This window comes from Pelodiscus sinensis, chromosome 21 (genome assembly GCF_052426305.1).
Source record: "Pelodiscus sinensis isolate ZL-2025 chromosome 21, ASM5242630v1, whole genome shotgun sequence".
NCBI lineage: Eukaryota > Metazoa > Chordata > Testudines > Trionychidae > Pelodiscus > Pelodiscus sinensis.
The window spans coordinates 6,792,538-6,804,976 of record NC_143072.1 but is presented as its reverse complement, the minus strand read 5'-3'; the positions used below and the strand labels follow the sequence as shown (position 1 = coordinate 6,804,976).

The following is a 12,439-nucleotide window of genomic DNA, read 5'->3' as shown; positions in this document are numbered from 1 at the left end:
TCCCCCCTCGCTGCACCAGCAGCAGACACAATTTTCTACACTCTGGATCCTAGTGCCACCCCCACCCCCCCCCCCCAGTCTGGCATCTGAGGCGACCACTTCAGTTCGCCTCATGATAAGGCCAGCCCTGAGGAACACACTGGCAGGCAGACTGCTGCTGCAGGAGGAGGGGGACAGATGCTGCACTGCTTTAACATTCCTCGGCATGGGGAGCTCAGAATGCTGTGGGAGAAGTCAGAGGGAATCCCAGGAAGAGCAGAGATCAGCTCTGCCTTCCCACAACACTGCACTATGGTATACATACCCACAATGCATTGCTCACACTGTCGATGAGGATGCCCCCACTGTGGGACAGGATCTGTTGACAGAGGGAACCAATGTGAACACCATCTGCTGATTTTTGTTTTGTCAACTTTTGGGTGTCGACATAAGTTCTGTCTACAAAACCTGATAGTGTGGACACACTTAGGGTATGTCTAGACTACATCCCTCTGTGGCCAGAGGGATGTAAAGGAGACATACCGAAATTGCTAAAGAATACTGAAATTGCTAAATATCCCACACTTCATTAGAATAAAAATGGCCGCCGCTTTTTGCCACCGCAGCAATTTGCCGGAAAAAAAGCGGCAGTCTAGATGGGGATTGATCAACAAGAAAAGCCTTTTCCGACCAATCCTGTCAACCTCGTTACACAAGGCATAAGGGATCGGTTGGAAAAGGCTTTCTTTGTCAACCAATCCCCGTCTAGACTGCCACTTTTTGCCAGCTAATTGCCACGGCAGCAAAAAGCAGCAGCCATTTTTATTCTAATGAAGTGTGGGATATTTAAATCCCTGTTTCATTATCAATTTCAGTATGTCTAATTTACATCCCTCTGGCCACAGAGGGATGCAGTCTAGACATACCGTTTGTACTCAAGAGGAAAAATACATAAGAGGTTAAGTAGACAGACTTGAGGAGAGTGGGAAAGAAGAATTTCGTTTTCTGTTTTGCGTCAACAAATTGGACTCTGGGAGAAGGGAGCATGACTGGACAAAAGCTTGTGTGGAGTTTATATAAGGAGCCCCTTTAAGGGGAAATGGAGGCAAGGTACTGCTTGAGAGCGGCAACATATCAGCACACTCTAGCTAACCCCTCGACATCTGCATTCAAGCAGCTAGAGCAAAACCATCTACTGCAATATGCGTCACACAAGAATGCCAGTTGGAACAAAAAAGCTTCCCTGTATCTCTTAAACCTTCTTAAGCCTTCCACTCGGAGAAATGCCTGGAGCCCAAGAGCTAGAGCAAAGCCTGCAGGAATTTGAGGCTAGGGTGGTGGCAAAGAGCCCGTTATTCACAGACTAGCTGGGAAGGCAGCTCCAAAAATGAACAGTGCAGAGCCATGGCTATGACTAAACCTCTGAACCTGTTACTCAGAGTGATTATAATAATTAATGCCACTGGCATGTCATTGGGCATTTCTTAGAAAGGACTGTGGGGGATGATTTGCTTCTCCTGCTCATTTCTTTCCCCTACCCCCATTGGCCAGCAACTACAAGCTTGAGCAGACTCCAGTCTATCTGCACCACGGCTTACCCAGCGACTGGAAGCACCATGTGGGCAGCTGGAGAACGGAAGAGACTGTTCCATTAAATATTCAAAATCATTTTTAAAAAGCGATGCCATTTTTTCCCCTTTCACTTTAGCTTTTTCTGGCGGCGTTAACAACATGGTCATGCTAACGGCAAACAAATGGAGATTCTATACAGCAGGACGATTTCATCTTCCCCAACTTGTCACAGTTCTAGGCAGACCTAACACTTGGGGACATTGTTTTTTTCTTAAATCTCGTGTTACTTCCAGGCCAAAATATCACTGAACCAGATTTTATTAGGATTCAGAAAGTGATTAGACACTTACCTAGATAATGAAAACTCCATAGTTATTAAGCAGGGTGTCACCCTGCTTCCGGCCATATCAATTAGGGATTTAAAAAAATACGTGGTTAAGGGCTGAGGAAGAAATATACCCTCAGGGAAGATGGTTTCACAACTGCCCATTCTGTGGTTTCTAGAACGTTCCTCCAAAGTCACTGGTGCTGACCCCTACCTAAAGACAGGATGCTGGAGTAGATGGACCATTGGCAAGTCTGGCAAGTTCTACTTTCCCAATTCACTTAGGAGGGTGTTATACTCTATTAAAGCAGAGGATTCATGCGTAAAGCAGTGCCTTTAGTACCACTATGCATGGCAGTGGCTATCCACCAGCAGCTACGTTTTATCTGGATTTCAGTGTAGACACTGGTGCTTGACTTCGTCAGCAATGAAACGACACATGATCAGCTTTTGCCTTCAACACTAGTCACATACCAGAACGCAGGAGGACAGTGTGACCGTGGCCTGCACGTCAGGGTGTTGTGGATCATGTCGAGCCACTGGGTAGCACTTTGTGCATAGCTGGTCTACTGGTAAATACGCTTTTCTAGGCAGAAGATGAGGACGGACACCTTAGGTCAAAAAGTAAATGAGTTGACTGAGCTTGTGTGAAGCCCCAAGCTATGCACGATGCTATTGGACGTAACAATCCACACTACTGTCAGAATTTGAACCTCAGACCTTCAGATCTCAAATATTCACTCTTCACTACTCCATTAGCTGGTACGTCGTGACCCTCCATGTGGATGTAATTTACACTGCATCATTGCATGCTATGTTGACCAGACCAGCAACTTTTGCTCAACAGGTGCCTGGGGTCAGAAGAATAAATGTTGCAAAAGATCGGGACTGTGGGTTTACAAGCAGAATTATCCTGAGGACGTTTAAATGGCGTCAATGCCAGTTTTATACTGGGCATGATCCGATATTCTTGTTAACCTGCTTTCAGAAAGGGGCCTGGACTGAAACCCTGAATTCTGTACTCCGAAAATGGGAGACAGTTCAGTTCTGGAGCTGAGCTATTTTCATGAAGGAAAAAGCCATGCACTCATTTTTATCTTTTTATTAAAATAACAAAAGGAAGAACAAGAGACACTGAGTAGCAGGAATTGCTACCTATGAATAGTTTGAGTCTGTGGGCATTATAATTGCCAAGTAGTCTCCAGCAGAGCTGAGTATGTTTTCACAGTTATATTTAAAATTAATACATGCTTTATAATGCTTATCAGCCAGGGCTTTTTTAAACAGTTTTCCTTACTAATGCAGCAATTTTAAATCCATTTAGGCTAATTTCCTTCAACTTGAATCTATTTTAATCAGAGACCAGAATACTTGACTTAAATGGTTTGTATGAAACTCTTCATAAAATCTGCAATAAAAGAGCATTCGGCATCAGAAAATAGAGGAGCAAATCTTGAAATAGGAAAGGAGGGGAGAAATGATATTTTTCCAAATCCTCTAGCAAAGTTATAATCATTCCCCAACCAGACAAAGCGCCCACTTAAAATGCCAGAATACTCAATCTTGAAAATCCAAGTGCAAAAATATACCAGGGAATGCTTCACAGAGACAAACACAGAAGTATTGAACTCCAAAATGTCCCATATCAACTCTCTCCCAAAATATTAGCCAAGTCACACAATCGTGTATGTAACAACCCAAAAAACTCCGTGGGAAGGAAAGACAAAATAACATGCCAGACGTGACCGTTGTTTCTGCGGAAAAACGAACTGGAGCTGTGAGAACTAACCATGTAAGAGTGAATTCAACCCCCATCCAAGATCTCAAAGAACGTTAATTCCCAAACTCATCTCACAAATTGGCTGTGGCTGTGCTACCGCTAGGAATTCTGGTTTGTGTCAGGGGCTCCTATCCGGAAGGCCCACCCCAAGAGTTTTTCAATGTACAAGAGACTTCCGATAATCCGGAACCTATGGGACCTAGGTTGTGCCGGATTATCAGATATGCCGGACTATCAGGAGGTACTATAAACTGGTTATATATATACTGTATATATTATATACTGTATATAAAGTGTTTTTAACCCTTTTTATTGTACATGCTCTATACAGTATACTGTAATGTTTTAGTTTTTTTAAACCTTTTTTACCCTTTTTGCTCAGTTCAGCTGCTGCCGCTGTTACCTTGTCACTCACTAGGCTGTTGCCATTTTGATGCCGGACTACCAGGAGTGTTGGACTATTGGATGCCGGACTATTGGAGTTTTACTGTAGTAGGATTTGTAAATCAGGTAGCTGTATGTGCAAATCCTTTGATTTGTATCTGCAAATTTGCTAATGCAACATGCAAGTGCAAATTGTGCCTGTACAAGGGGAAGTTACAGCCTTAGTCCCTTAGAAACATCTGGGCAAATTTTCCATTTCCATTGTTCGGGTGGAGTTGGAAAGTTAAACAGCAGGCAGGCAAGTAAAGAACTTCAGTTTGCCAAGACATTAAGTCCTTAGCCCTTTCCCACATGTGATGTGTCCTTATCTCCTTTTTGCATCATTATCAGTGGTCTGCAGATTCCAACCAATATTTTTATCATTGCCCTACTGACATGGAAGGTGGACATATATCTTTTGTGTTTTAATCTTTCTAGATACATTTTATCGGTGCCTTCACTCACATCGCAGACAAAGTAATAGAGATGTAGCCGTGTTAGTCTGGTCTTGCTGAAACAAAAGACAGGACTATGAAGCACTTTAAAGACTAACAAGATGGTTTATTAGGTGATGAGCTTTCGTGGGCCAGACCCACTTCCTCAGATCAAATTGTGGAAGAAAATTGGCACAACCATATATACCAAAGGGATACACTTTTTTTAATTGTATCCCTTTGGTATATACAGTCATGCCAATTTTCTCCCACAATTTGATCTGAGGAAGTGGGTCTGGCCCACGAAAGCTCATCACCTAATAAACCATCCTGTTAGTCTTTAAAGTGCTGCATAGTCCTGTCTTTTGTTTCATCACAGACATACTGACGCTTTCCATTTCAGAGAACACTCTATATTAAACGTATCTAAAATTAACCTTAATAAAAATAAGCTCCGGTAATGGCCCTGCCCAGACGCCTAACAGACTGAGTTGGCATCTCATTTGTGTTCACATCTCTATGGGCTTAGCATCATTATCATCTTAAAACGTATCTGGGGGAAAAAAGCACATCACCATTCAGAGACATTTGGAGCCTCCGTTTTACAGCATCTATACGGACGTAGCATTCTTCCATGAGCTAACTGTGCTCTCACAGGGCTGCTAACAGACTTAGACGGGCCCTGGACAAGTGTGGCTCCAGGTCACTGGAAAGAGTGTGGCTTCCCCAGTCAGCCCTTCAGCCCCACACAGCGTGTGCTGCCCAGGTCACTGATGATTTCAAGGGCCCAGGGTGCCGGATGCTGCTATTGCCATAGTAGCAACAGCCAGGCGCCCCAGACCATTTCAAATCTCTGGGCCCTGGGGCAGTCAACCCTTCCCCCACCCCATCAGGTCTAAACACAGAATCAGAGAAATGTAGGACCAGAAGGAACCTGCAGAGAGGCAGGACTAAACATTATCTACACCATCTCTGACAGCTGATTGTCTAACCAGTTCTTACAAACCTCCAGTGATGGAGACTGCACAACCTCCTTAGGCAATTTGTTCCAGTGCTTAACCACCCTGACAGTTGGGAAGATTTTCTTAGTGCTTAACCTAAATCTATTTTGCTGCAATTTAAGTCCATTACTTCTTGTCCTGTCCTCAGTGGTTAAGTAGCACAATTTATCACCCTCTTCTTTATAACAACCTTTTACATACTTGAAGACATATGTCCCTCCTCAGTCTTCCGCAGATTAAACAAACCTGGATTTTTTTTTTCAGTCTTTCCTCACATGTCATGTTTTCTAGGCCTTGGATCATTTTTATTGCTCTCTTCAGGACTTTCTCCAACTTGTCAACATCTTTCCCAAAGTTTGGCGCCCAAAACTGGACAAAATACTGCAGCTGAGGCCTTATCTGTCCTGAGCAGAATGGCGGAATTATTTTTCATGCCTTGCTTACAACACTCCTCCTTAATACATCACATCTTAGCTACAGAGCCCAAACCTGGAAATAATACGTAGGTGGATCACGCAGCCTTGCAAAGGTCTCTCTTGTGACCCATACTGTGGGCATTTCCTCATACCTCCCTTCTGTTACAGCTGCGTAGTTGAGTGACTAGTCTCCAATTGGTGAAGGAAGCAACTGACAGATGTAAAATCAAATGGCGGTAACCAGCAGGGCCGACAGCCACCTCAGGCCTAATGACATGGAAGGTGGACATATATCCCATTACCAGTGCAAGGTATGGGAGGATCCAGCTTCGCGCCCCCTGGAAGGGGCAAGGCCTTTGCTGGAAGGGGCACAGCTGGGGGCAGCCAGGCCTCAGCATATCCCCTCCCCGCCCCCGCAGCCCTCAGAGCCACGAGGAGCAGCACGCTGGTGGCGACTCAAAGGGAGCTGGGGATCTGGCCACCATAGCAGAGGCAGCTGTCAGTAGCCCCGGGACCTTCTAAACTGCTGGGTCGCAGGACAACGGCCCTCTTTGCCCCCCGTCAGTGGGCCTGTCAGTATTGCAAGTGACGTGTCTGGTGACCCCCTCCATAGGGCTGGAAGGGACTGTCACCAGCACCCCCCTCAGATTATGAATAGTCTTTCTGTGTATGATTGTGACACCTACGAAAGAGCCCCTGTCATGGACTGGAATGCCCTTGTGCCTGGTGCTGTGCAAATACAGAACTAGGAGACTTTCATCGTAAACTTCGTGTGGGCTCCAGCACCACCTTGGCTTCTGCTCTTGGGCCTACACCGTTGTTACCTAGGATCCGGCCTGCCAGCCGTGGGGCAAAGGGGGAAATTGCCCTGGGGTCTGGTGATTCAAAGGGGCAGTGGCAGCCAGAGCCCTGGCCCCTTTAAATCACTGCCGAGACTCCAGGTGGCATGGCGGGCTGACTATTGACAGCCCCACCCCATCTGCCCCAGGCACCTCCCCTTTTGGCGCATGGAGCCAGCCCACCCGCCCACACACACTTTCCTGGGGCCCTCCTCTGCCTGGGCTGCACATCACGGGGATAGCTCAGTGGTTTGAGCACTGGCCTGCTAAACCCAGAGTTGTGAGTTCAGCCCTCAAGGGGGCTATTTAGGGATCTGGGGCAAATCTGTCAAGAATGGTACTCGGTCTGAAGGTGAGGGCAAGGGACTGGACTCGATGACCTCTCAAGGTCCTTTCCAGTTCCATGAGATAGGTATATCTCCATATATGAAAGGCAGACTGCTTGTCTATCCCTTCACACACAGAATGGGAAGGAGTACGGCAGAAAGAGGTCTAGGGCTCATAGTGGACCACAAGCTAAATATGAGTCAACAGTGTGACACTACTGCAAAAAGAGCAAATATGATTCTGGGATGCATTAACAGGCAAGTTGTGAGTAAGACACAAGAAGTAACTATACTGCTCTACTCTGCACAGATTAGGTCTTGGTTGGATTATTGAGTCCACTCCTGGGTGCCACATTTCAAGAAAGAGGTGGAGAAATTAGAGAAGAGCAAAAAAACTGATGACAGGTCTAGAAAACATGAGTTACATGGGAAGACTGAAAGAACTGGGCTTGTTTAGCTTTTAGAGAAGAACGAGAGGGGACATTATAGCAGTTTTCAAGTATCTAAAAGGGTGTTATAAGGTGGGAGAAAAATTGTTCTCCTTGGCCTCTGAGGATAAGACAAGAAGCAATGGGCTTAAATTGCATCAAGGGAGTTTAGGTTGGACATTAGCAAAAACTTCCTATTTGTCAGGGTGGTTAAACACTGGAATAAATTGCCTAGGGAGACCGTGGAATCTCCATCTCTGGAGCATCATTTAAGAGCAGGTTGGACAGACATCTCTCAGGGATGATCTAGATGGCACTTGGTCCTGCTGTGAGTGCAGAAGACTGGACTTGATAAACTCTCGAGGTCCCTTCCAGTTCTAGTCTATGATTCTATGAATCTCTGATTTGTTGCTGTGAGAGAAGTGCCTCTTTTGCCCAAGCCAGCATAACGCTCTGCATTGATTAAAGCACAGTGTAGATTGGAACTGAAGGGATGCTCGTGAGATCAATTCAGCTAGAAGGATGGGAAGGCACAACGCAGGGGCAATAGTTTATCCCTAGAACTCTAGTGGGTCTGCGGCACTGAGGAAATGAAGGCAGAGCCTCTTGGCTCAATTCTGAGGGACAACATGCGTGACAAGCTGTGTCTGCGACCATAGTGGGCAGGACTCTGCTGCCTGGAGCACATCTTGACCTTTTCTGTCATTACCACCCACCATTTTCTGCGCAATATATTATGTTTTGGCCTGTTTCATGGTCTTGATCTCAATCCAGTTGTTTGCAAGGGAATAAGATTGTCTTGGGACTGAGTTAAGTAGGAAAGGAAAAAAGCACGAGTTGAGATCCTGGAGAAAATGGACACTGCTGTTTATCGCTCACCCTGGTGCTTCCACGATGTTGATGCTAAAGGAGACTTACTTGGTTGGACGATAATCAGGTATGGAGCGATCCAGTGAAATTTTCTCGCTGAGGTAGGAATTGTAGCCGTACTTCTCATGTGGGCCCTTAGCTTTCTCTTCCTCTGCTGGGGAAAGGGTGGCCGGAAGCCCACCTTTGCCACGCCCACCATAGCCTTCAATGAGACCGAGTGACTTCGACAAACCTTGGGAAAGAAAAAAAAGATAATTGTTGTAGAGTGCTTATGTATCAAATCACCCCCACCACCCTTCCATGGGGCATTAGAGACATGCTCTTCCATTGTTGTTGCAGCCAAATAGTTCTACGGGTTTCTCCATTATTACATAAATGTCTGTGTGGCCCAGTAAATCAGATGAAGGCTATTTTAATTGAGGATTCAAGTTAGCTATTCAGAGAATCTGTCCTACTCATCTTCACGGTCCCATTTGTTTGGAGCGATTGTACATTTTCACAAAGAATATACTGTTAGGTGTGTCTGTCTGTTGGCGTATTTTCTGTTTTAGTGTCCATCACTAGTGCAGGTAAGTGCTTCAGTGCTAGGCAGGAAAGGAAGTTGAGAAATTGATCATATGCGGTGACATATCCCATCAGTTCACCAAAACGCAGTCCTGGAAAAAAGTTCCCCGTCAGGAGCCAACATGACAACCCCTCCTGGAGATCTCTCCACTCTGCAAACTATGGTTATTTATACCTACTTCCCTTTCTCAGTGGGATAATTACATATAAGGTTAGATGTCCCCAGAAGGAGAATGGACTGAATACGGTCTAAGAATAGAAACATGCTGGGTAACTGCCAAGTGAATATTTTTTTACTTAGTTTGAACAGTGAATAGCATACAAATGTTGCAGATTAAAACAATTTTCCCTCCTAGCTTTCTTAAGGTGTAACAACATTCTCTAAGACCTTTATCGAATGGATTTACTCATTCGTATTTGCGCAGCAGTAGGACGTAAGCAAGGTTCAAGAATGAATCAAGGGCAATAATAGCAATGATAAGGGAGGTGATGGGGAGCCAAGTTCAGACTTGCTTCACTACTGATATATAGCACCTGACATGTTAGCATTTTTCACAAGTGAAGATTCAGACCTTTCTCTTTGGCAGATGCTACAACGTTTGATGGATGGGTTTTTTAAACCTTGATATTTCCTTCTTCATTTTTATTTCAGAGAGCCCTGATTCACAAAGCAGGGTTCTTCATCACCCCTGCTAATACATAAGACAAGAGAAGATGTTCTTGTCGCAAAAGCACAGTAGTTAGAATTCAGAGGTCGGAGTTCTACTCCCAAATTTGTTTTGGTTGTCATGGGTGACCTTGAGCAGATGATCTGAGTCTCTTTATGCATCATGTTTCCCATTTGCAAGATGGGGATTTTAACACTTCTCTACCTTAAAGGATTATTGCCAGGCTAAATGAAAATCATTTGTGAGCATAAATCACTGTGAAATCCTGTGACAGGAGGTGTTATTATTATGACAGCTTCTGACAAGGGATCTCTATCTTGCCAACTCTCCAGATTTTATCATGAATCTCATGATATTTAAGGGTTGGGGCTGTGCAAGTCTGTGAAAATCTCAAAAAAGGAAAATTAAAAATCCTAAAGGTATTATTTTTTAAAATATCTCATGATTTTTAAACCACTTGGCTACGTCTAGCCTGGCATGATTTTCCGCAAATGCTTTTAACGGAAAAGTTTTTCCGTTAAAAGCATTTGTGGAAAAGAGCGTCTAGATTGGCACGGACGCTTTTGCGCAAAAGCACTTTTTGTGGAAAAGCGTCCGTGCCAATATACACCTGCTTTTACACAAGAAAGCCCCGATCGCCATTTTCGCCATCGGGGCTTTTTTGTGCAAAACACTTTTTAGCTGTCTACACTGGCCCTCTTGCACAAATACATTTGCGCAACAGGGCTTTTTCCTGAATAGGAGCAGCATAGTATTTGCACGAGAACACTGACAATCTTACATTAGATCGTCAGTGTTCTTGCGCAAATTCAAGCGGCCAGTGTAGACAGCTGGCAAGTTTTTCCGCAAAAGCTATTGGTTTTGCAGAAAAACTTGCCAGTCTAGACACAGCCCTTGAGATACTGGGGGGCCTAATACATAATGGCTGTGTCTAGAGTGGCAAGTTTTTCTGCAAAATCATCTGCTTTTGCAGAAAAACTTGCCAGCTGTCTACACTGGCCGCTTGAATTTCCGCAAAAGCACTAACGATCTCATGGAAGATTGTCAGTGCTTTTGCGGAAATACTGTGCTGCTCCTGTTCAGGCAAAAGTCTTTTTCCAAAAAACTTTTGCGCAAAAGGGTCAGTGTAGACAGCAGAGATTTGTTTTCCGCAAAAAAGCCCTTGATCGCGAAAATGGCGATCGGGGCTTTTTTGCGGAAAAGCGTGTCTAGATTGGCCACGGATGCTTTTCCACAAAAAGTGCTTTTGCGGAAAAGTGTCCGTGCCAATCTAGACGCGCTTTTCCGAAAATGCTTTTAACGGAAAACTTTTCCGTTAAAAGCATTTCCAGAAAATCATGCCAGTGTAGACGTAGCCAATCAGTGTTCCCTGTAAGCTGCACGCTTGAATCAGAAGAGATTCAAGTGCTGCCCAGCTGATTAGCAGAGCACCCACAGCTAGGTTTTGGCTTCTACTCATGATGCACATTTACACGTGTCTCGGTGCACACATAAATGTATTCTACATGTGGATGGGAAAAAATCTGCAGATTTTAACCATTGTAACAGATACGATTTCAGACCCAAAATTTTAATTCATTTTGTTCAACCTGTTCATGAAATCTCTCTACTGAGAACTTTCTATGGGTGTGTCTACATAGCACCCGAAACTCATAATAAGATACGCAATCTGCACTATGCAAATTGCGCATCTTATTTCAAATCTATTTTGAAATAGCTTATTTTGAAATTTGGCATATCTACACAGCACCAAATTTCAAAATAACATGCTCTTTTGAACTCTCCCTTATCCCTCATGCAATGAAGTTTACTGGAATGGTGAAATAGTGCGCCTGTTATTTCAAAAAATATTTCAAAATAACGGGCAACTTGTGTTGACGCAAGCTAGCTATTTCGGGATACCTCAGGCATCCCAAAATAGCTGTGTAGTGTAGGCGTACCCTCTGATGAGCAAAATTACCCTACACTCCATCAATGCTATTTCTTGGCTGGTAAGAATATAGCACACAATTATGAAATGTTCCCTGGATGTCTTGCATGCAGGTACATTTTATTATAGGTGCATTATGTTCCCACTGGTTAGCTTGTAAATCTCTGACCCCTTAGCTTTGCTGGGTTTTATTCATTGATTTACTTAATTTACAACTGTGTTCTTTCCTTGAAACATTTATAATTGTTTTTTTTAATAGGTTTCAGAGAATCACGTAATAGAATTATGAGCTCTCCATGCAAAGCTGCTGAGCTAATGGTTTTTTCTTCCTCTTTGGATACTCCTTAGATGACCCTGAATCTACATGTTGACAAGGATTTGAGCCATACCTGCATTAGGGATTATTTTTTTAAGCAAAAGCTGCCTAGAGTTGCTAGCTCCAGAATAGCTCACGAATATGGAATGGCTGTCAGAACTTTTCATATCCTGTCCCACCCAGCTCTAAGCAGGTCTAAATGATATGGTGTAAAAACTTTGACGGTCACAGGAAGTATCCATATTAGTGCTCCCACCAGCACCAACAGTGGTGAATCTGTGTTTGGTGCTAGCAATGCAGGGACAATTTCACTAACAAGCCCTAGTGTAGTCAAAATAAATGCCTCATGAACATGAAACCTTGTTAACTGGGGAGGCTCTAGAGAATAAATAGCAAGAACTGACGTCCAGCTCATCAGCTTTGAATAAAAAGTGTATAGCTCTTATTTCAGGAGATTATTCATGGCAGAAAGACACACCCGCGTTGATTGAACCAGTGTTGATTCATATCGACCAACTAAACAGTCACTGAAGTGAATTTCCAGATATGCACTTTTCCGCATTGCTCC

At 44.1% G+C, this 12,439-nt stretch overlaps 1 protein-coding gene across 3 annotated transcripts in view; it reads right to left on the bottom strand.

Annotated features, from left to right (window-relative positions):
- The window catches only part of GALNT17 (polypeptide N-acetylgalactosaminyltransferase 17), a 381,950-nt gene that overhangs the window by 282,788 nt on the left and 86,723 nt on the right, over nucleotides 1-12,439 (bottom strand). For all 3 annotated transcript variants that reach the window (XM_075905117.2, XM_075905120.2, XM_075905116.2), the window contains exon 3: nucleotides 8,442-8,625. In XM_075905117.2, the coding sequence (XP_075761232.2) occupies nucleotides 8,442-8,625 (184 nt within the window). The remainder of the gene's footprint in view (nucleotides 1-8,441; nucleotides 8,626-12,439) is intronic.